At 43.1% G+C, this 23,410-nt stretch overlaps 1 protein-coding gene across 1 annotated transcript in view; it reads right to left on the bottom strand.

The window, feature by feature from the left end:
• Window positions 1–20,204, bottom strand: part of TIPRL (TOR signaling pathway regulator) — a 32,508-nt gene extending 12,304 nt beyond the window's left edge. Inside the window, exons 1-4 of the mRNA XM_049633867.1 lie at window positions 19,992–20,204; window positions 13,268–13,447; window positions 11,984–12,083; window positions 4,902–5,033 (exon numbers count right to left, since the gene is read on the bottom strand). Coding sequence (XP_049489824.1) covers window positions 4,902–5,033; window positions 11,984–12,083; window positions 13,268–13,447; window positions 19,992–20,095 — 516 coding nt within the window. The 5' untranslated portion in view covers window positions 20,096–20,204. The remainder of the gene's footprint in view (window positions 1–4,901; window positions 5,034–11,983; window positions 12,084–13,267; window positions 13,448–19,991) is intronic.
• Between the last annotated feature and the right edge of the window lie 3,206 nt (window positions 20,205–23,410).

Raw genomic sequence — 23,410 nt, 5'->3', positions numbered from 1 at the left:
GGTCCTATGTCTCCCCCTCTCTCTGCCACCCCCGGCTCGTGCTCTCTTTCGCAAAAATAAATAGACGTTAAAAAAAAATTTAAAGGGGCGCCTGGGGCTCAGTCGGTTAAGCAGCCAATTCTTGACTTCAGCTCAGGTCATGATCTCCTAGTGAGTGAGCTCGAGCCCCACATCAGGCTCTGCACTGACAGAATGGAGCCTGCTTGGGATTTTCTCTTTCTGCCCCTCCCCTGCTTGCACTCTCTCAAAATAAATAAACTTAAAAAAATTTTTTTAAATAAGTAAGTTACTTTGTTTATGTAAGTAGTTTCCACATTACAGTATCATTTCTTTACAGGGTGCTTTATAATTATTATGGAAACCAAGAAACCAAGAAATCAAGCATTCATAAGCAACTAGCTTCACAAATTCTAAAATAAGAACTTTTTAGTAGTTTTCTGGCCAAGATTAAAATACCAAGTGGGGCTCGAACCCATGGGCCATGAGATCATGACCTGAGCCAAAGCCGGATGTTCAACAGACTGAGCCACCCAGGCGCCCCCTTTATGATGTTCTTAATAAATAACATTCTTTTCTCTAGCTTACTTTATTGTAAGAATACGGTATATAATATATATAACGTACAAAAAATGTGTAATCAACTGTTAACGTTATCAGTAAGACTTCCAGTCAACAGTAGACTATTAGAAGTTAAGTTTTTGGGGAATTAAAAGTGACACAACGAGGGGGCGCCTGGGTGGCTCAGTCGGTTAAGTGGCCGACTTTGGCTCAGGTCATGATCTCATGGTCCGTGAGTTCGAGCCCCGAGTCGGGCTCTGTGCTGACAGCTCGGAGCCTGGAGCCTGTTTCAGATTCTGTGTCTCCCTCTCTCTGTTCCTCCCCCGTTCATGCTCCGTCTCTCTCTCTCTCCTTCAAAAAAATAAAAATAAAAACATAAAAAAAAAAAAAGTTACACAACGATTTTCAACTGTGGACAGAGGGTTGCTGGTTGCCCTAATTCCCTCACTATTCGAGAGTCAACGGTGTATTCCATACCCACAGTCAAACACCTAGCCATAAGGAAAGATATAAGGTACTCCTTAAACATTTACGCTTATTTTTAGAAGTTCCTTGGAGAGCTCTGTTAAAACTAAAAATGATCTGAGACGGTTCAGATTTTATTTGAGAGCAACTGGGAAACACATAGACTTTAAATCAGAAAAAGTTCTATGTCAAAAAGGCCAGGTGAAGGGCATCGAGTGAGCTTTATGTGCAAAGTACCTAGCAAGGGCTCTGGAAATGATCGTCACACTTGGTCACACTTTGTCACACTTCGTTCTACATTTCATCACACTTCGTTCTCAGGCCTTTTCTGACCTCTTCTCTCCATTCCCACGTGCGTCTACCCAACTTTCCAGTCAGATAGCTAAGGGTACCACGGTCAGACAAGAAATATTCTTTGTCCCATAGTGCAGAGACAACTAAATCTCTAATCTGTTTAGGTAATTCTGATAAAACTCCAGCTTTGGGAATCACTGGATGAGAGGTAAGCTTATCTACACACAGACCCCCTTTCCTCCCATCACCACAGAAGCATCTCTCCTGTCTAAGGCTAATCCTCCCTCCCACGATCTGGATCCTAGAAGATTATGAGCAAAGACAAACTGATCCACTGTGTGACTGATCTTAGGCAAGTTACTTAATATCTCTGACCCTCCGTTTCCTCTCACTGAGCAGAATTTTCTGGAGGATTAAATGACATGATATAAATAAGCTATATGTGAAATGATAGAAAATACATATATAGGTCTCTGCTTCTAGTTCCTGACAGAGGGCTTCTGAAACCCTTATAAATTTCTAAGTGAGAAAGGCACTTAGGAACATCTTCGGTTCTAATGAGGCGATTCTGGGGGGGCTCCTGGGTGGGGGCTGGTCCCCAGAAAGACCAGGCCATGATTAGAAGCTTGGAATTTCCAGCTCCACCCCTCATTTTCCAGAGAGAAGAGAGGGGTCGGAAACGGGAGTTAATAATTGATCATGCCTTGTGAGGGAGCCTCCATAAAATCCTAGTAGGATGGGGTTCAGAGACTTTCCAGGTTGGTGAACACATCTATATACTAGGAGGGTAATGCACCCCAACTCCAAGGGGGCAGAACTCCTGCACCTGGGACCATCCCACACCTCCCCCTATATCTCTCTCATCTGGGTGTTCATCCATACCTCTGTTACCATACCCTTTAATAAACTGGTGAGCATAAGACAAAGAATATTTCTTGTCTGACTATCCATAGTACATTTGGCTACGTTCCCCTGAGGTCTACGAGCTGTTGTCGCAAATAATTAAATCCAAGGAGAGGAGGTCACGGGAACCTCCAATTTGTAGCCAAGATGGACAGAAGTTGTGGGGAACGTAGGGACCTATGACCCCTGGTGGCTGGCGCCGAAGACGTAGGGCGAGGGATGGCGGTCTCGTGGGCTTGAGCCCTTAACCTAGGAGATCTGACACTATCCCCAAGACGATAGTGAGGCCAGTGTCCCAGAATTCTGGGTGTCGGTAAAAGTACCACACACATCTGATGTCGGAAACATTTTGAGCGTTAAGAGTAAAGGAGAGACACAGGAGGAGAAGACTGGAGTTCTTCCAACCCAGGGTCCCACAGTAAATTTTTCCTCCCGGTAAAGGCTCAAAGCCTTCCTCTTCCCTCCCCTCTTCCTCCTCCTCCAAAACCTCACACCATTCATTTTCTCCCCTCTCTACAAGGGACTGCTTCCTGTGAGCACCTGATCAACGCTAGTCTTCCCCATGTTAAAAAAGCAAAAAGCACATGCTCACGCACACCTGTCAACCGCGTGTCCTCTCTTAGGCGTGTCCCTGTGTCTTCTCCATCTAGGAAGCTTTTTGGAAGTCTGGTCTACTCTGTCTCCACCTCCACATCTTTCCTTTACTTCCTAACCATGTAACTTAAACTGCACTTGCAGAGGTGAATCCCGGTATCTTAGTTGCTATAACCAATAAGTTTTTTAGTCTGGTGGACACCATCACATTCTAAGATCTCCTTACAGCACGACGCTGCCCCTTCACGTCCTTCTTCTTGCAAAGCTGTGCCTCCTTAGCTTCCCAGGCACCACGTTCCTGGTTTCTCACCCGCATTTATATTTACCAGGCTAGTCTGTGCTTAGAGAAGCAACTTCATTTATCCACACCGCACTGCTGGGAACTATGGCATTTATTTAGGGCAATATGTGTTTCACTGTCAGAAAGAAACGCTATCCGAATGAAATTCTTCCAGGCATCCTTAAAATGCAACCCTATCCCACGTCACTTTTAAAAGTAACACGAGGTAAAAGAAAGAACGTGATAGGATGACACTTCTCTTCAGTTATCTAATGCTAGAATAACGACACAGACGAGATAGCACAAGGAAAACTTTGTTGCTAATTAGTTTCATGACCTTAGGTAAATGAACCCTTTGGGCCTTGTCTATAAAATACAGAAGCTAGACTAAGTGATTCTCTACCAATTCATCGTAATTCCAAAATGCTATGGTTGTACAGAAAAACATGGCTTTAAAATATATTGCTGTTTTGATTTGTTGTGGACAAAACAATAATTTCAATCCCAACACTGACAACCATTATGCTCCACGAGCTATTTCTAACATTTTTTTTTAATGTTTATTTATGTTTGAGAGATAGAGAGAGAGTGCGAGCAGGGGAGGGGCAGAGAGAGAGGGAGACACAGAGTTTGAAGCAGGCTCCCGGCTCTGGGCTGTCAGCACAGAGCCCGACATGGGGCTCGAATCCACAATCGGTGAGATCGTGACCTGAGCAAACGTCGGGACGCCCAACCGAGCCACCCAGGTGCCCCATCTAAGAGCTATTTCTGATGCTAGGGTCCTGTCTTTGAGAGACCTTCTAGTAAGTTCTATACTTGAGGGGTTAAGAAAAAGTGCTCCTGGGGGTCTGGAAGAGGAATACTGAACTCTTCCCCGGGGGAGCTGTGGTGCATCTTACAGAGGAGGTGACATTTTGGCTGGGCCTTGAGGGATAAGGCACGTAATACAAAGTTTCAGTAGATGTCCCGTGAAGTGTTAGAAACACAATTCTGACCTAATAGTAAACACATATGAGTCAATGCGAATGAGCTATTTATTACCCTTCTTAAACACGTTCCACCTATAACACTGTAAACGGAAGTACCTTCCACTGATAGAAGAGAGTACAAACGGAGAAGGGGGTTTTACACTTGTCGTTTCTGTCACCTCTGTGCTGGCGAAGGACGTGCAGTTTCTGGAGCACCCAAATTCTGACCCCCCAAGGTGCCGTCTGCAGATCCTTTCGATATAATTTTTAACTCAAGAGTGAAAATTAATCCATAATTTTCATTCTAATTAAATAATCAGCAAAAAAAAAACAAAAACAAAAACAAAAACTACAAAGCAGTCAGGCAGCTCTTGAAAGAAAATGTTCTACTAAAGCCTTAGGAATATACTAAGATTTTATGAACTTTATAATGGATAGTAAGACGTACTCTAGACCCACGTGATACTTTACATGATATCATGTTAAGACACTGTGATTCTAAGTGAGCTTTATATCTCTAACCAACGGGAAGAAGGGAAGAAAGAAGTTAATTTAGTTTTACTTAATTTATTATTATTATTTATTTGAGAGAGACAGAGAGTGCTGCACGTGGGGTGGGGAGGGCAGAAGAAGAGAAAGAGAGAGAGAGAGAGAGAGAGAGAGAGAGAGAGAGAGAGAGAGAATCTCAAGCAGGCTCAACACTCAGCGCGGAGCCCAATGGGGGGCTTGATCCCAAGACGCTGGGATCATGCCCTGAGCTGAAATCAAGAGTTGGACGCTCAACGGACTCAGCCACCCAAGCGCCCCTGGAAGAAAGACGTTCATTTTATAATACTCACAATTTTCACACTCAGGCTTGAAACTCCATGATCATGAAGTTCATCCTCAAACAGGAGAACTTCTTCAAAAAACTTAATCTGTTCTCTGGCTTTCAGTTTCTCCGTATCTATATGGTCTGTTGTAGGTACGACCTGAAAGAAAAAATTTCGGAAGGAACACATGAAAATTGAAGGAGCTGGAGACACAGGAGAACAGTCTTCCCACCGGTCTTTTCTGCATGGCCAAAGCACACAGCTCTACACCTGGGTGTCCTCAGTAGACACAAAAGATGAGGTATGTGCCTTGTCCCTCAAACGCTGACAACACTACAGGTGGCTGATACTGTAGCCTTATAAGACAGAGTCAAAATTCTTCAGCTTTCATATAAGTCAAGTTAAAATCAAGTGTTCTTGGGGCGCCTGGGTGGCTCAGTTGGTTAAGCTCAGGTCATGATCTCGCAGTCCGTGAGTTTGAGCCCCACGTCGGGCTCTGTGCTGACAGCTCAGAGCCTGGAGCCTGCTTCGGATTCTGTCTCTCCCTCTCTCTCTGACCCTCCCCCGTTCATGCTCTGTCTCTCTGTGTCTCAAAAATAAATAAACATTAAAAAAAATTTTTTTTTTAAAAATCAAGTGTTCAGTTGTGATTATGAGAAAAATCAATCCTCTGAACATTAGTCAGCGTGATGGACGACTGCTATCATAGACACCCAGAGCGGTTTTGTGCGGTGAAAGTCTACTTGGAAAAAACATCAGTATGGAACTTACAAAAAATTCCCATTAGAGTCTTGCTATGTATTTTAGATTCGCAGCCTAGCTCCCCCAAGCCTACAAAACAGTGTTTTAAATACTGAGGTAAATTAAGAACTTTCTGAGAAATTCTGAGGGAAGAACTCCTAGCATTCTGGGCTTCTGAGGATGCTGGCCAGTTTTTCACTGTGTTATTTCGCAGCTCACGGACACAGAGATTCACAACCCAGCAAGAGCGTAACCAATGCTAATAAGGCAGGTCCTATCGGTAGCTCACTAAATCGGTAGCTCACATCATTCTTTACTCCATCCAATTTCACTACAAAATGTTGAGCTTTTCCATTCTTTGACATAGTTGTATCATAAATTAACACAACGGGGGCGCCTGGGTGGCTCAGTCAGTTGAGCGTCCGACTTCGGCTCAGGTCATGATCTCGCAGTCTGTGAGTTTGAGCCCCGCGTCGGGTTCTGTGCTGAGAGCTCGGAGCCTGGAGCCTGCTTCGGATTCTGTGTCTCCCTCTCTCTGCCCCTTCTCCGCTCATGCTCTGTCTCTCTCTGTCTCTCAAAAATGAATAAACGTTAAAAAAAAATTTTTTTTAATATTTGGAAGAGAAAATAATTAGATAAAACATGGGTTAAGGATATTGATTATATTTAATTTATCTATACTATCTTCTTCATTTACAAGGACAAGTATATTTAAAACACATTTGCTCTTTCTCTTTTCTCTTTCTCAACTCTTTTCATGTTCTCACTAAACTCAGGCATCTGAAAAGGGGAAAAAAACCAAAACCAACAGCTAAATTTAAAATGTAACAAGTACTTCTGACTCCTAGTATTGTCAGAATGAGTAACCCAGACAAACCCTCTTGCTTAAAAGCTGGACGAAGAAACAAAAATTTCTGAAAAGCATCAAACGGTCAAGATCCTGAAGAATTCCTGAACTGAGATCTGCCAAGAGCACTGGAACCCAGAAAAAGTGAAAGTGAGCCTGTAGTTGGCTGGCTTTGGCCTTGACGCATCTGTAATGGCCGCTCCAGGGGAGAGGCTGGGGTCTGCTAGTTCCTGGCCCCATCACTGCTCAGTGCTAAGGACAGGGACGTTGGAGATTTCCCCGCGCCCCTCCTGAATTGGGGATGGCACCCTAGGGGGCCACACTGGTGTCACAGCTTATGTTACAGGCCCAGAAACCTCAAACACGGGTCCCAGACCAGAGGTTAGCAAATTAAGACCCGAAAGCCAGATGTGTCCAGATGTGGCCCTATCACCCATTTTTGCGTGAACTGGGAACTAAGAATCATTTTTACATTTTTTCAATTGGAAAAAAAAAAAAAAGAATATTCCAGAGCACATGAAATTCAAATTCATGACATGAAATTCTACGTAAGAATTCACATAGATCTCACACTGTGGAACGCACGTTTCCACGTCCCTAAGTAAAATGTTACCGAAACAAAGCTGTGCCCGTTTGTTTACTTCCTGTCCATGGCTACGTTCAACTACAACAGCACAGCTGGGCAGCTGCTCGTAAACCCTCCCGCCCTCAGAGCCTCAAGTATTTCCTACCTTTACAGAAAGTTTGTACAACTATGTCTCTGGCTCTGAATACCCTCGGCTGCCTGTCAGAACTGCCTTCTGGGGAAAAAACATCATCATCCTGGGACTCAAAACTAAGGAGGTCAGGTCCATCAGGAGCCTGCACACCATAAACCAGAACCAACAGAAGAACAGGCCAATAGGACAAGACCCAAGGGACCCCAGATACTGGAAATGAGGCCCGAGCTGTTCAGCAACAACGCACGCTAGATTCAAGGAAATCAAAGCTAAGACTGAAAAATGCCATAATATACTAGGAAATGTTTTTTGAAAAAGAAGTGTGATCAGGAAGGGTCCCGCTGGAGGGTGGTTGCAATGTTCTATTTTTTTTTTCCTGAGTGGCTACATTTCACAAATCATTACACTGTAACTTCATGTTTTCGGAGTTGTTTGACAACCGTTAAAAGGCTTACAAAAAATATGGAACACCGCATTCTTGACACCTGACAAGAAAAATGAGCCCGAGTTACATCCTTCGAAGAAGTCCTCCCTCACGTCAGATGGAGGTTTATGATAAGGAAGTCACTTGATTTATAGGTGTTTTTAAATTTACCATATAAAGTCAACTAATGCTAAATACTAAGAACCCTATTTTAAATTTGTTTCAAAAATGTCCTCTTTAAATATTACTGAAAGCAGTAATACATGTATGTACACATTGAGATATATATTTGCCATTTATTTTTTTTTAAATGTTTTTATTTATTTTTGAGACAGGGAGAGACAGAGCATGAACAGGGGAGGGTCAGAGAGAGAGAGACACAGAATCCGAAGCAGGCTCCAGGCTCTGAGCTGTCAGCACAGAGCCCGACATGGGGCTCGAACTCACGGACCGTGAGATCGTGACCTGAGCCGAAGTCGGCCGCTTAACCGACTGAGCCACCCAGGCGCCCCTATATTTGCCATTTAATATATATATATATAAAGTAAGGACAAGAAAGTTTTTTTCTTTTCTTTTTTTTTTTTTTTTAAAGTTTATTTACTCATTTTTGAGGAAGAGAGAGAGAGCAAGCATGCACACGAGCAGGGAAGGGGCAGAGAGACGGGGAGAGTGAATCCCGAGCAGGCTCCATGCCGCCAGCACAGCTCAAAGCCCGACGTGGGGCTTGAACCCCCAAAGCATGAGATCATGACCTGAGCCTAGATGGACAGTCTGACGCTTCACCCACTGAGTCACCCAGGTGTCCTAGGATGCCTTAATAAAATTGCCTTTATGCACCCCCCCCCCAAAAAAAAAAGTACCAATTGTCAGTTTTTCAAGATGAAAAAGTTCCGGAAACTGGCTGCACAACAATATGAATATGCTTATTTACCACTAAATATATTTAGAAATTAAGATGGTAAGTTTTGTTGTTTTTTACCACAGTAAAAAAAAAAAAAAAGTTCAAAACATTAAATCACACTGAAGGAGTTGGCAAATGTTCCAACATGCTTTAAAAAAAATGCTTTTTAAATGCGTGGACATTACACATATTTTATTCCAAAAAAGCAATATCATTAGAAGAGGCAGTCTTCTACTCTATTCTCCTACACTGTCAGTTTACGTATTTAACCGAAAAGAAGAAAATGGCCACATTTTGCCAGGTACCTTTTAGGCATCTGACCTCCTAACATTCCTTAAAAACATTTTTTTTAATGTTTATTTATTTTTGAGAGAGACAGAGACAGAATGCGAGTGGGTTAGCTATTAGCACAGAGCCCGACGCGGGGCTTGAACTCACAAGCTGTGAGATCTGACCTGAGCCGAAGTCGGACGCTCAACTGACTGAGCCACCCAGGCGCCCTATGACCTCCTAACATTCTTATACCATAATCTTTGAGATGTTCCTACGGTGGCCCAGCCAATACATAGCAAAGCTGGATTTGAAAGCAGCCAGCACAACTCTATGACTGGCTTTCTTCTCTTAAATTATGCTACAACTCATGAGTAAGAGGTAAAACAACTCAAAAAAGAGTGAGAAAGCACTACACACACACACACACACACACACACACACACACACACACACACCAGCAGCTCCCAGCAATTAAAAGGCAAGAATTTAAGTGCAAAAGAAAAGGTGTCATTCTAATGCCTCATTCTGACATTCTTACTGTTCATATAAGATATATGCTCCTACACAGGCATATATTTCCTATATACACTAGGGCTTTTGATTTCAGAAAGGGTGTAAGCATTAAATAATTTAAAACCCCAAGTAATATTATAGATCAAAAAAACCCTTAGGTATTAAGAAAGTCAAATGCAAAAAATGTGCCCATGGAGTGATCTTCCACATACAACATGCTTAACAATAAGCTACAGCATTGGTATTGTGTTATCAAGAGATACATACTTTAAGATCTTGAACCTATTTCTTCATCCACGAAACGAGGATAAGAAGGCCTATCCTACAAGGTTATTTTGAAGATTAAGCAACAAAGTTTTAACACTTTTGCCTAGAAAACAGGTACTCAAGGGGCGCCTGGGTGGCTCAGTCGGTTAAGCATCCGACTTCGGCTCAGGTCAGGATCTCATGGTTCGTGAGTGTGAGCCCCGCGTCGGGCTCTGTGCTGACAGCTCAGAGCCTGGAGCCTGCTTTGGATTCTGTGTCTCCCTCTCTCTCTGTCCCTCCCTTGCTCATGCTCTGTCTCTGTCTCTGTCTCTGTCTCTCTCTCTCTCTCAAAAATAAACATTAAAAAAATTAAAAAAAAAAAGATACTCAATTTTTTAAGAAAGCAAAGGAACGTACTTACAACTCTGTTTAGACCATAAAGCAAGAATAAATATTTAGATACTATATCTATATATCTACTTCTAGTCTTGGTATTTCAATAATATTACTTTAGTTCCCCTGACATTTGAGATATATTATTAATAACAGCAGCTACCATTTATTGAGATCTTGCTGTATAACAGACACTGTGCTAAACACTTTACATATGTAATCTTATTTACTTCCCACAACTGCTATTATCCAGTTTACCAAAGTGAGAAACAGTATTCAGCAAGATTAAATTGCTTTTCCAAGTTGAGCGATGGTGCTGGGATCTGAACCCAGGCCTGCCAAAGCCTGAACTCCAGTAAGCAGGTGATCACACCGCTATTTGTCAACAACGCCTCAGAACAAATTGCATTACAGGCGGAAGCGTCAGGAAGAGGACTGAACACACGCTTTTCGCCTCCCACTACTCTCCTTTTCCTGTTTCTACTGCCGTGGTTCTAGCTCCTCGGTCACAGCTAATGCTACTTCATAACCTAGGGGAGGCTTTTTAGAAGTCATCATTCCTGCACAGGGTTAAAACAAGTTCCCATTTCTTCACTCCCGGCAATGAAATCTCAAATGGACTGTGTTCTTTACAAAGTTTTTCAATCAGGAGTGAGACAGAAAGGAGAACGTTCATCAGTGAAGTATTAAGGGGCTGACATAACCTTGCTCCCCACAGACTGTAAAGGAGGGATTTTTGTCTGTTCTCTGCTGTATCCATGGCTCCTAGGATTGGTGCCTGGCACAGAGAAGAGCTCAAGAGCGAGTCAGTGAGTGAATGAATACATGTTCTCTCAAAAAATGTGTGTATTTGTCTCAGAAGCAGCACAGAAAAATAGGTAAAGCTTGGATTATAAGAGTGGCAAAAACTGAGAACTGAATTCCTGCTTTAAGTTCTGTCTTCCCAAGACTAAAAATCTCTGTAGAGACCAGAAGCCCATACACAACTCATCTCCTTAACACTTCTGCCTAAGCACCAACACATGATATAGGGTCTCCAATAAATATTTCATTTACGGTAAAATAATTTTGTTCTCCATAATGTTATCTCTGATCATCAGAGACATGCAACCTAAGCCAGATTTTCACTTCAGTCATACGGTCTGATTTCGAAATGTAGCTAAGCTCCCAATACGACACCAACCAAATCCACTTTCCCAGCATCATTCACCGCGAAGCAAATCTCTTCCTAAGTAGGACTCACACAGATGCAACTTCGCATTATTAATACGGGGCTTTCGAATTCACCTAGAGCTTTCCCACAGATTATCTCCTATCAAAACTCTGATGTGAGGTAAATATGTCTGTTTACCCAAATTACTAATAAATTGAGACTCAGATTCGGTAACTGGCCTGGAATCATACCAGGTTCACACATAGTGCAGGAAGGCCAAAAACATAAGCGGTCTGAACAAAGGTCCTATCTGCCCACCTACCTGTTCATCTGGAAAACCGTAAGCTATTAACTAGCAGGTTCTGTCTCAATCACCCAATTAACCACACCAAGAACAGATGCACATTTGAATGCTTTTTTTTTTTTTTTTCATGTTTATTGTTGAGAGACTGAGACAGAGCGTGAGCAGGGGAGGGGCAGAGAGAGAGGGAGACACAGAATCCAAAGCAGGCTCCAGGCTCTGAGCTGTCGGCACAGAGGCCGACACGGGGCTCGAACCCAGGAGCTGTAAGATCATGACCTGAGCGGAAGTCAGACGCTTAAGCGACTGAGCCGCCCCAGGTGCCCCTTGAATGCTTCTTGACAGTGATAACGATAACATTAAGGCGGTTTGCCATGGTTACTTTTGAGAATAAAAATTGTTTCACTGTGGCCTTCTTATTTTCGGCTTATAATCAATTAGCAAAACCCCTTCACATTAGGTTCTGAAGCTTCCCCTCACTAGAAAGAAAGTGGGATGAAAGTAATAGCAAAAATAATCCATTACTAGAAAGTTCTAATGCTGAGACTGTCCAAGACAGCTAGTGACTTTATCATAAAAGCAAAAAATAAAGATTTACCTTTAACTTAAGTGATTCTCCAAGTAACGTTCCCTTATAATCCGTTGTGTAGGTCCAATCGTATGGTTTAACAACTTCCTTGGAGTGTTCGCCCTCCGTCCTCAAATATTAAAATGAGAAGGATCAGATTCAGTGATGCAGAATATAGGCTGTCTGTATTCATATATCACACCAAGTTACATTCTACAAATAATGCAAACATCCTAATACATACATACATATACTTGTCATAATTCACTAATACAAGATCCTTCTTGGTTTGTCTGCATATTTACAGTTATTAAACTCGTCATATGCTGATGTGGTCTCTCCAATTAGTTAGTATACTCCTTGAGGACACAGTTTAAAGGTGTTATTGGGGCACCTGGGTGGCTCAGTCGGTTAAGCGTCCGACTTCAGCTCAGGTCAAGATCTTAGGGTCCATGAGTCCGTGAGTTCGAGCCCTGCGTCGGGCTCTGGGCTGATGGCTCGGAGCCTGGCGCCTGCTTCCGATTCTGTGTCTCCCTCTCTCTCTGCCCCTCCCCCGTTCATGCTCTGTCTCTCTCTGTCTCAAAAATAAATAAACGTTAAAAAAAAAATTAAAAAAAATAATAAATAAAGGCGTTATTATACTTCTTGGTATCTTGCAAGGTACCTAGTTAGTATACGATAGGCACAAAGTAAATAACTGCCGATTTGATTATCAAAGAAAACACGTTTTTCTTTATTTTAATGCTCCTCACATTTACAGTTCAAATCATCAGTAAACATTTTTCTTCAAAAACAGGAACAGTGAAGTACACAGCCTACTGTGTCTTCACCAAGGAACACTGAAAGCTCAAAAATGTAAACCTTGCATGGCTCAACTCAACCGTAATTCAATTTAACCCAACAAGTATTTAAAAGGTAGGGTAACTAATCTCCGTTTTATGGATGGGAAAAATGACTTCTAGAATGATCCAACTATTAAGTTAATGGTAATACCTGTGCTTCACTCTCATAAAATACACATATCATGACAGAAGATTTCTGTCAACTCTTCTTTTTCATTTTTTTTTAATGTTTATTTATTTTTGAGAGAGAGAAAGAGAGAGAGTGCAAGCAGGAGACGGGCAGAGAGAGGGGGACACACTGAATCCAAAGCAGGCTCCAGGCTCTGGGCTGTCAGCTCAGAGCCCGAGGTGGGGCTCCAACTCACGAACCGCAAGATCATGACCTGAGCCGAAGTCAGATGCCTAACCGACTGAGACACCCAGGCGCCCCACTCTTCTTTTTCACTTAACCCATAAATGTTGAGATTCTTACCTGCTTTCCTGCCACTCTTCGGCACAGGCTACTTTAAGCATTCCTTGATAGTTGTTTACACATCTTAAGGCATCCGTAGCGTTGAACTCAATCCCAAAGCCAGAGCCGTGCTGGATTCTTAAAACATTGTCTCCAAACATCATTTCAGGCAGAGATGGCATATGTAATTCATCGGCTAACCTACGCAAAACCAAAAGTCAGGTAATATTTCCAATATGTGTATAATTATAAAGTGTGCAACAGAGGCAAAAATTTAAATGTGCCCTGAGTAAAGTTCTAAGGGACCCCAAAGAAGGCACGGGACTTTAGTGCAAGTGTTCTATGACAGCCACTTTAGCAGATCAGAAGGTTTTCTTTTCGATTTTCTATTTTTTTAAGACTTCTGGATTTTTTTTTTAATGTTTTTTTTTTTTAATTTATTTTTGATACAGAGAGAGAGAGAGAGAGAGAGAGAGAGCATGAACAGGGGAAGGGCAGAGAGAGAGGGAGACACAGAATCCGAAGCAGGCTCCAGGCTCTGAGCTGTCAGCACAGAGCCCGACGCGGGGCTCAAACCCACAAACCGTGAGATCATGACCCGAGCCGAAGTTGGACGCTCAACCGACTGAGCCACCCAGGCGCCCCTGGATTTTTTTTTTAAATGTTTATTTTATATATATAAAAATAAATATTTTAGTATTTATTTTTGAGAGAGTGAGCATGAGCATGAGAGAGGGGGAGAAAGAGGATCCAAAGCAGAGGGCTCCATGCTGACAGCAGAGTGCCCGACACGGGGCTCAAACTCATGAACCCTGAGATCAGGACCTGAGCCGAAGTGGGCCACTTAACCGACTGAACCACCCAGGTGCCCCGAGACTTCTGCATTTTTGAACAGTTACACAGCTATTATTGTTAGATAAGGTAAAATAACACTATATTAAAGAATATATTCTTACATAAATCCAATAAAAGATCACACATATCCTAAGACCACAATTACCCTCTTTCTAATTGCTTTAGATTTATTTCCAATCAGACATACCAATCAAGTCTTGCATACATATTAAAAACAAACAAGCCAAGAAAACTACATGAACAAATTAAACAATGGAAAAAAATACTGATTCCTACTAGAAACATCTATTTCATTCCTGGGTCATCAAAGGCCCACCACTTTCAAGAATAAATATGGGTTCCAATCCTCCTATGACTGTCTAGGAGATGACCTAACATACCACAGTCTCATGTTTCCATAAGCTTCATGTTTCTGGTAGACTTTTTGTTCTTACACAATTATATTAATTAAAGTTACGAAGAAAATATAGCAATTAAAGATGCTGTCTCTTGTAGGAAAACAACTTTTCCAGTATAATTCTCAACTTGTCACGTTTTATTTTTTTTAATGTTTTATTTTATATTACAGACAGAGAGAGAGAGACAAAGCGTGAGCAGGGGAGGGGCAGAGAGATGGAGACAGAATCCGAAGCAGGCTCCAGGGTCCAAGCTGAGACAACTCAACACAGAGCCCGACGCAGGGCTCGAACTCACAAGCAGTGAGATCATGACGCTTAACCAACTGAGCCACCCAGGTCCCCTGCCTTGTCACAAGTTTTAAAAGGTGGTAATGAAGAAGGCAAAAGCACCAAGGCTGATGAGGGAAACCAGCACTTGCTTACATGGATTTCTGGAAGGATTGTGTAAATCTACAGTCTATCCCCTGGGGCACCAATTAGGGAGAAAGTACCGGGAATTTCATCAAATTTATTTTCTGACTCCAAAGAGCAGCAATGGGAAATCTGTAATAAAAAAATAATCTCCAAAGCAGAAAAGAGCTATACACATTGACATTCAAAACCATCTTATTTATAATAGTAAGAAAGAAATACTTGGAATGTCCAAATATAAGGAAATAAACCATAATGTAAACTTCGGTCTATCCATACGATGAATGAAACATTATAGAATCATTAAAAATGTTTAACAAGAAAATATAATAATGTAGAAAAATGTTTATGACACAATAGTAATAATAGTAATAATAATAATAAAAATAGTAATAAAAATAATAATAATAATAGTAATACATCTGTGTGTATGTATGTGTGCACCTATCAGTGATTTAATATTTTAAGCTGCACATCTTTAAGATATCTAATAATGTTAATTGTTCATCATAAATTTAAGTAAAATGTATTCATTATCAGGAAATAGAAAATATTGGGATGCCTGAGTGGTTCAATGGGTTAAATGTCCGACTTTTTTTTTTTTTTTAAGCATTTATTTATTTTTGAGAGACAGAGCACGCGTGGGGTAGAGGCAGAGAGAGGAGACACAGAATCCGAAGCAGGTTCCAGGCTCTGAGCGAGCTGTCAGCACAAAGAGCCCGATGTGGCGTTCGAACCATGAGATTATGACCTGAGCTGAAGTCTGATGCTCAACTGACTGAGCCACCCAGGCGCCCGAAGCGTATGACTCTTGATCTTAGCTCAGGTCTTGATCTCGGGGCCGTGAGTTCAAGCCCCCACGTTGGGCTTTGTGCTGGGTGTGAAGCCTGCTTAAAAAAAAAAAAAAGGAAATAGAAAATATCAAGTACTAGAGAGATTAACACACCTATGTTCATAGCAGCACTATTCACAATTGCCAACATGTGGAAACCACCTAACGTCCACTCACAGATGTACGGATAAAGGAAACATGGTTTATCCACACAACGGAACACAATGCAACCTTAAAAAAAAAGAAGGAAATTCTGCGATATGCAACAACGTGGATGAGCCTTGAGGGCCTCATAAACCAGTCCCAGAAAGACAGACACTGCATGATTCTACTTAAATGATGTATCTAAAAGAGTCACATTTACAGAATCACAAAATGGAATTGTGGGGGCGCCTGAGTGGCTCAGTCGGTTAAGCGTCCGACTTCAGCTCAGGTCACGATCTCACGGTCCGTGAGTTCGAGCCCCACGTCGGGCTCTGTGCTATCAGTTCAGAGCCTGGAGCCTGCTTCGGATTCTGTGTCTCCCTCGCTCTCTGCCCCTCCCCACTCACGTTCTGTCTCTATCAAAAAATGAATAAACGTTAAAAAAAAATTTTTTTTAAAAAGCGGAACGGTGGTTACTAAAGGTTGGGGGGGTGGGGAAAGAAGTTACTAATCGACAGACACAAATTTTCAGTCAAGCAAGAGGAATAAGCTCTAGAAATCTGCTGTACCTGTAGTTAATAATAAAGTATTGTAAACTTAAAAACGTGTAAAGAGGGGAACTACAAAAGACCCTGAATAGCCAAAGCAATCTTGAGAAAGAAGAACAAAGATAGAGGTATGATGCTCCCTGATTTCAACAAAGCTATAGTAATCAAAACAGTACAGTGCTGGCTCAAAAACAGACACACTGATCAATGGAACAGACTAGAGAGGCCAGAAATAAGCCCACACTTATATGGTCAATTCATCAAAGGAGGCAAGACTATACGAAGAGGAAAAAACAGTCTCTTCAATAAGTGGTGTAGGGAACACTGGAAAATTACATGCAAAACAATGAAACTGAGCATTGCTTGGGTGGACCCGTTGATTGAAAATCCGACTCTTGATTTTGGCTTAGGTCATGATCCCAGCGTCATGAAATCCAGCCCTATGTCGGGCTCCATGCACTGAGCATAGCACTTGCTTGCTTGAGATTCTGAATCTCTCTCCCTCTCCCTAACTCATGCACACACACGCTCTCTCTCTAAAATATAAACAAACAAAGAAAAAGAATGAAACTGAACCACTTTCTTACACCATACACAAAAATAAAATCAAAATTCAAAATAGATTAAAGACAATTTCATTGTAAGCCCAGAAACTATAAAACTCCTAGAAGGAAATATTGGGCAATAAACTCCTTGACATCAGTCTTAGCAATATTTTTTGGATCCGTCTCCTCAAGCAAGGGCAACAAAAACAATAAATAAATGGGACTCCATAAAACTAAAAAGCTTTTACAGAGCGAAAGAAACCATCAACAAAATGAAAAGGCAATTTACCCAACGGGAAAAGATATTTGCAAATGAAATAACCAATAAGGGATGAATATCCAAAATATGTAAAGAACTCACACAACTCAATAAAAAAAAAAAAAAAAAAAAAACCACCCAAACAATCTAATTAAAAATGGGCAGAGCAGCTAAAAAATAAAAATAAAAATGGGCAGAGCAGCTGAATAGACATTTCTCCAAAAAAGACATACGGACACATGAAAAGATGCTCAACATTACTAATCATCAGGAAAACGCAAATCAAAACCCTATTGAGATATCCGCCTATCAGAATGGCTAAAATTAAAAAGACAAGAAATAACAAGTGTTAACAAGGATGTGGAGAAAAGGGAACCCTCATATACTGTTGATGGCAATACAAAATGGTGCAGTCATTTTGCAGTCTATGGAAAAGACTATGGAGGTTCCTCCAAAAATTGAAACTAGAACTACCATACGATCCAGCAATTGTACTTGTGGGTATTTATTTGAACAAAACCAAAACACCAATTTGCAAAGATATATGTACCCCAATGTTCACTGCAGCATTATTTACAATAGCCAAGATATGAAAGCAACTGGTGTCCATCGAAGGATAAATGGATAAAGATATAAATATAGACAGATATATACACACACATACTTCAAGAAAAAAAAGTGCAAACTCCCAAGGGGGGAAAAAAATTTATTACAAACATAGATCTCATGTTAAGTATTTCTACTACAATAAAGCAAAATTTAAAAAAATTTTGTTTAATGTTTATTCATTGTTGAGAGAGAGAGGGAGGGAGAGAGAGGGAGAGAGAGAGAGAGAGAGAGAGAGACAGGGGAGAGTGCATGGAGGAGGGGCAGAGAAAAGAGGGGACAGAGGATCCAAACTGACAGCAGAGAGCCGGGTGCATGTGAGGCTCGAACTCACAAACCATGAGATCATGACCTGAGCCCAAGTCTGACCAGGCCACCGAGGGGCCCCTACACAAAGATTTAAAAAAAAAAAAAAAAAAAAAATTAAATACTTCAAAGATTAAATAAGATGAAGACTGAATGTATTAGGACAAAAATTCCATAAAAAAGCACTCAATTAAATAAATTTTAACTACTTAATGGAATAACGCACACATGAAATAAGACATGATTCTGAATTTTCCCCAATATACCTGAAAAAAAAATCTAGGGGTCTTACAAAATACTCCGGTTATGTACATAAAATAATTAGTCACTAATTTACACTGCTAAACCATCGTTTCATGACTGTCTTCCCTGGTGACTTCCTCTGCCTGAATCTTAAAATACCCTAGGGTTCCCTAGGATACCATCCCATAACCTTTCTTTTTCTTCAGGATGACTTCTACATGATCCTAGGTCACGCCCAAGGCTCCAGATGTCAACTATAAGCTGATGATTCCCAAATCTAAACCCACCGACAGTCATTTTTTGGAGTTCCAAGACAAATGCCCACCACTCTAGGACCCCCACGCGACTCACACTTCAACCATCTCAACTCATCCTCTAGCCAACAACTGCCCCCATCTGGTCCTCCTCCTGTGCCCACCGTGTTCAATGGCGAGGCTTCCCATTCCTATTCCCAAGCCAGAAATCTTCTCATCGGCATAGATTTCTCCTCTCTCCTCCCTCCTCCTGTCAAGTGGCCATCCAGGCACCTAATCTCCTGAAACCTCTCCTCTCCTCTGCCCTTTCTAACTGGTCTCCTTACCCAGTCCTGTGGCCTTCCGATCCATCCTCCGCATCCCACACCACCCCCCCCCAACCCCCGAGAAATCTTTCCGAGTGCACATCTGCCCAGGTCACTCCTTCGTACAAAAGGACACCGGCGGGAGCCCCCATACAATACCAACTCCTCAGCCTGGCATACAAATTCCCTCAGTAGCTCCACTCCCCTGGGGCCCTCCCATTTCCCACTACTCCCGCTCTGGTACCTCTCGCTCCAACCAGGCAGAAACGGTTCTTCGAACAAATGGAGGCCCGCACTCTCCCCGGCCTCCCGGCTTTACACGTGTCCCCTGACAGCCCCAAACTCTGTCCAGATCCTGTTCAGGCATCACAAACGCCTCCCGGCTCGCCCCATGCCTGGCCTCCCGGCTACACACACGCGACCACCCCCACCCCGTGCCTCTGATTTTCATCAAGATCCACTCGGGCATCCGAATTTCCCGGACGCCTTGTCCCCTCTCAACGATCTCAAATAACCTCGCGTACACGTCTCTATCCGTTATTCACCCGGCATTACAATGGCCTCTCCGTCTCTCTCCTAAGACGGTCAATTCCTGCAAGAGGCTCTTTCATCTGCCGTATCTCAAGCGCCTGGCACAGCACCTGACGCGCTCAAAATCCAAGCACATGTATCATCCCCGCTATCGACCCCCAAGAAAACCGGGCCCAGCCACTCAGGAAGCAACGGTCTAAAGGTGTGGCAGGCTGGGGCACGTAGGGACCTGCGGCGAGGGCGAAGTCCACCGGAACAGTCAAGCGCCGCTCAAACCCGGGCGGAGTGACAGTTGCACGAAGGCAGCGCCTGGCGAACCCCCCACCGCAGGGCGGGAGGTGGCGACAGGATTCTCTCCCGATGTCATTTCGAAGGTCCCGTCCTCAGGGACGGAGCCTCCGCCCCGGGGAGGGTTGGGGCTGCGTGCAGCTCGCCCTGCCTCCCGCCCAGGCCCAGCTCCCCGGCCCGCGCCCCGCGCCGCGTCGCGTCCCGAGTCCCGGAGCCTCACTTCTCCACATCCGCTGACTTCATGATGTGGGTTTTGGCCGCCGTCAGCTTCCAGGGCCCGAAGGAGAAGTCCTGGTGGCTGCTCTGGAAGCCGTGGATCATCATGGCCGAGGCAGCGCCGGCGCGGGCCTCGCGGAACAGGCTGGAGCAGCGGCGGCAGCGGCGGCGGCCGACACCGGTTCCTCCGCCTCCGTCCAGCCCAGCCCCCTCGGCTTCCGAGCCGTCCATGCCCAGCCCCTTCCCGCCCCGCCCCCTGCCGGCCGACCCGGACGCAGGCCCTCCTTTCCGCCTACCCCGCCCTTTCGATTTTTGCTTCCGGGACCAGACGCCAATGTTGCGTGACCCACGTCTGACGTCACGATGCACCGGAAAACAGCATAGGGGAGAAAACGCTGAGGGGCGGGGCTTCGGCGGCAGTGGGTGTGGTCAGGGACGCACCGCCCCCGTCCCCGGACTCATGGGATCGTCGTCCGATACTTGCTGGTACCGATGGGAGTACTTAACGGAATGCCGGAGGTGGAGAAAGCGAGTTCTACAAGGCCTTTCCGGACCTCGCAAAGCAGTGTGATTACCTTGCATTTTGGCGAATCGTTGTGCAAAGGAGAGGCCCCTATATTCTTCTGTTGAGGCCACAGAACAGAAATCCTTGTAATTTAGGAGGTCCTGCACCAAGCGTTACATGACTTAGAAGTGGACACGTAACTACTTTTAACTAAGACAGACTCCTGTCAAAAATTTCATCCTTCGGACAGGTCAAGGCTCTCCTGGTCCAGGCCCCTGATATGGTGGAAGCAATACCGGAGAGACCGGTGCTAAATCCACTTCTGCGGTGCTGTTTTGTGCATCCTTGGGCAAATCCCTTAACTGATGATTTGGGGTTCAGTTGCCGCAAAACAGCATGGCTTGGTGTTAGGACATTTCCCAAATCTGTCTTTCCGGTCTCGTTTCCAGAAACTCCCTCTTAGCCCTACCCATCTGCACTCAGCCTTACTTCTAAGCCCTTATTCTTGCTGTTCTCTTAAACCTATTAAGCGTATTCAGACCTATCCCGTTTCAGACTCAACCTGGCACCTTTTAAAAATATAGATTCTCCAGCCCCTGGGCCTCACCCTAGCCAAGGAATGATTTGCCTTGATCAGATACGTCTTCAAAAGGCTTTTCCTAAACCCTGGAGCTGGATGTACTTACTTCTTTCTCTGGGCCAACATGTTGATTTAAATCAACTTCAGTGTCCACTCATCCAAATGATTGTCAAAATGCAAGCACTGCTATTTGCCAACCATTCATTTTATTACAAAAATAGCACTCTCACCCTGTCTTACAACAGAGCTTGACAATGGAATTCCTAGACATGATTTCAGCGATACAAGGCAGGACTGCCTTCCCCTTGAAATGTGTGTTATCTATCTATCTATCTATCCATTTATCTATCCAATTTCATCTAAAATTTCAAATACTCCTAGATAGGGCAACGGGCCACTGATTTGCTTAATCGGTCATTTACATCTTAGTCTAAATGATTTTATTATAGCATCTTCTGTAAGCTGGCCTTGACAGAGAAGTACCAGGCCACACTATCCAGACCTGAGTCAGTGCTTTCCCACCTACCCTTCCAAAACATTTGTCCTCCTCCCAGATTTTCCTAGGCAAGATATGATGAAGACTGCCTATTAGAAGGAGTTTTTAATTTAAATTTAAAATCTAACATTTTAACCCGTTGTCTCTATGGCCTCCAATTCAGCAACTTATTAGAGTTTTTAAGACTAAAATTCTTGAGAGTACAAAGAAACAAATCTTTAAAGGTACAATTTAAAGCACTCACACATTAGAGGAGTGCCTGGATTGCTTAACTGGTTAAGCATTCGACTCTTGGTTTCAGTGCAGGTCATAATCTCACGGTTCATGAGTTCAAGCCCCCAGTTGGGCTCTGTGCTGACAGTGCGGAGCCTGCTTGGGATTCTCTCTCTCCTGCTCTCTCTGCCCCTGTCCTGCTCATGCTTTCTCTCTCTGTCTCTCAAAATAAATAAATAAACTTAAAGAAAGATAAAGCACTCACACATTAGAAAGAGAGATATTTAGGCATTAACTGGGTACTGTCCGTCCCCATTCAAGTATTATCATGCAAAAACTATCTGCTTTATAAAGCTGGTTCTAGGGAAGGCATAATACCTGGGACTCGATTCTTCAGCTAAATTGGACAAAGGATGTTTGAACCGCAAAATCAAGCCATCTACCACACAAGTTTGTCAAGATTCAGTTCTGAGAACAACCAACGGGTTATTCTAGAAATTTGCTCATTACACAGGCTTTTTGGGGCACTGAACTGTGGTGACAGAATCTGTTTTAGGCCTAAGGACACAGCAGGAAATAAGACAGGCAATATCCCTTTCGTCTTAGAGCTTTGATGATAATGGAGAAGACAGGTAATAAGTAAGTAAACAAATATGATTTATAATTTCATAAATGGATAAGTTCTGTGCAGAACATTAAGCAACTTAGGTAGAAACAGTTAAGTTGTGTGTGTGTGTGGGGGGGGGGTACAGAGAGCAGACTGTACAGATGGAGTGATCAGACGAGCCCATTACTGGGAGTATCTAGGAGATGAGTCGAAAAATGTGGGCATGGGCCAAATTGAGAAGGAACTTGAATGTCATGCTGAAGAACCTGGGACTTTTTCCAATGGGTGATTAGGGGCCACTGCCTCCGTGAGATAGTGTGATGGCCTAAACTTGTGTCTTCAAAGTGAGATCCATGCACACATATCCTCATACTGCAAAATGCATTGGAGGGGAGGAAGAAAATATTAACACTTCTATTTATATTTATCTCCCGCCTTTTTTAGTTCTGTTTTTGTGCATGTTTCATAATGTATATAATATATCACATATTCATGTGTATTTTATTTGCAAACAAATATTGGGATGTGTGCTAGATTTTTTACAGATATTAATGTCAAGTGATCAAATGACCTTGTGGACCATCGACCTACTTGAAGGCAGTAGTCGAGGGGTTAGAGAGGCGAGGACAGATATGGGAGAGGGCTAGGTGACTAATTGGATGTTAGAGAAGCATCCAGTCTGTGGCCTGGATATCACAACACCGTAATCAGGATGCCTGTCAACTAACCTGTGTATTCTGCGATGACAAAGAAAGACAGGGACCCCCAAGAGAAAAGACACGATCATATAAAAAGAGAGGAAAAGGAATTTTCTGAGGAAGAGCCTGTGGAAACGAAGTCCGACTTGCTTTGTTCCCCCATATGCGAAATTCCAGATGATGCACATGGGCACGGAATGCTAAGATCTGTGTGAGGCGGGGGCGTTTCTAGAAGAAAGATCGTGGTCATTAAACAGTAGATATTGTTCAAGTATGTATATGGCATCAGTTATAATTTGATTTAACTGTCTCTTCTATTTCAGA

The sequence above is a fragment of the Panthera uncia genome, chromosome F1 (genome assembly GCF_023721935.1).
Source record: "Panthera uncia isolate 11264 chromosome F1, Puncia_PCG_1.0, whole genome shotgun sequence".
Classification (NCBI taxonomy): domain Eukaryota; kingdom Metazoa; phylum Chordata; class Mammalia; order Carnivora; family Felidae; genus Panthera; species Panthera uncia.
This window is presented reverse-complemented; position numbering and strand designations above follow the sequence as displayed.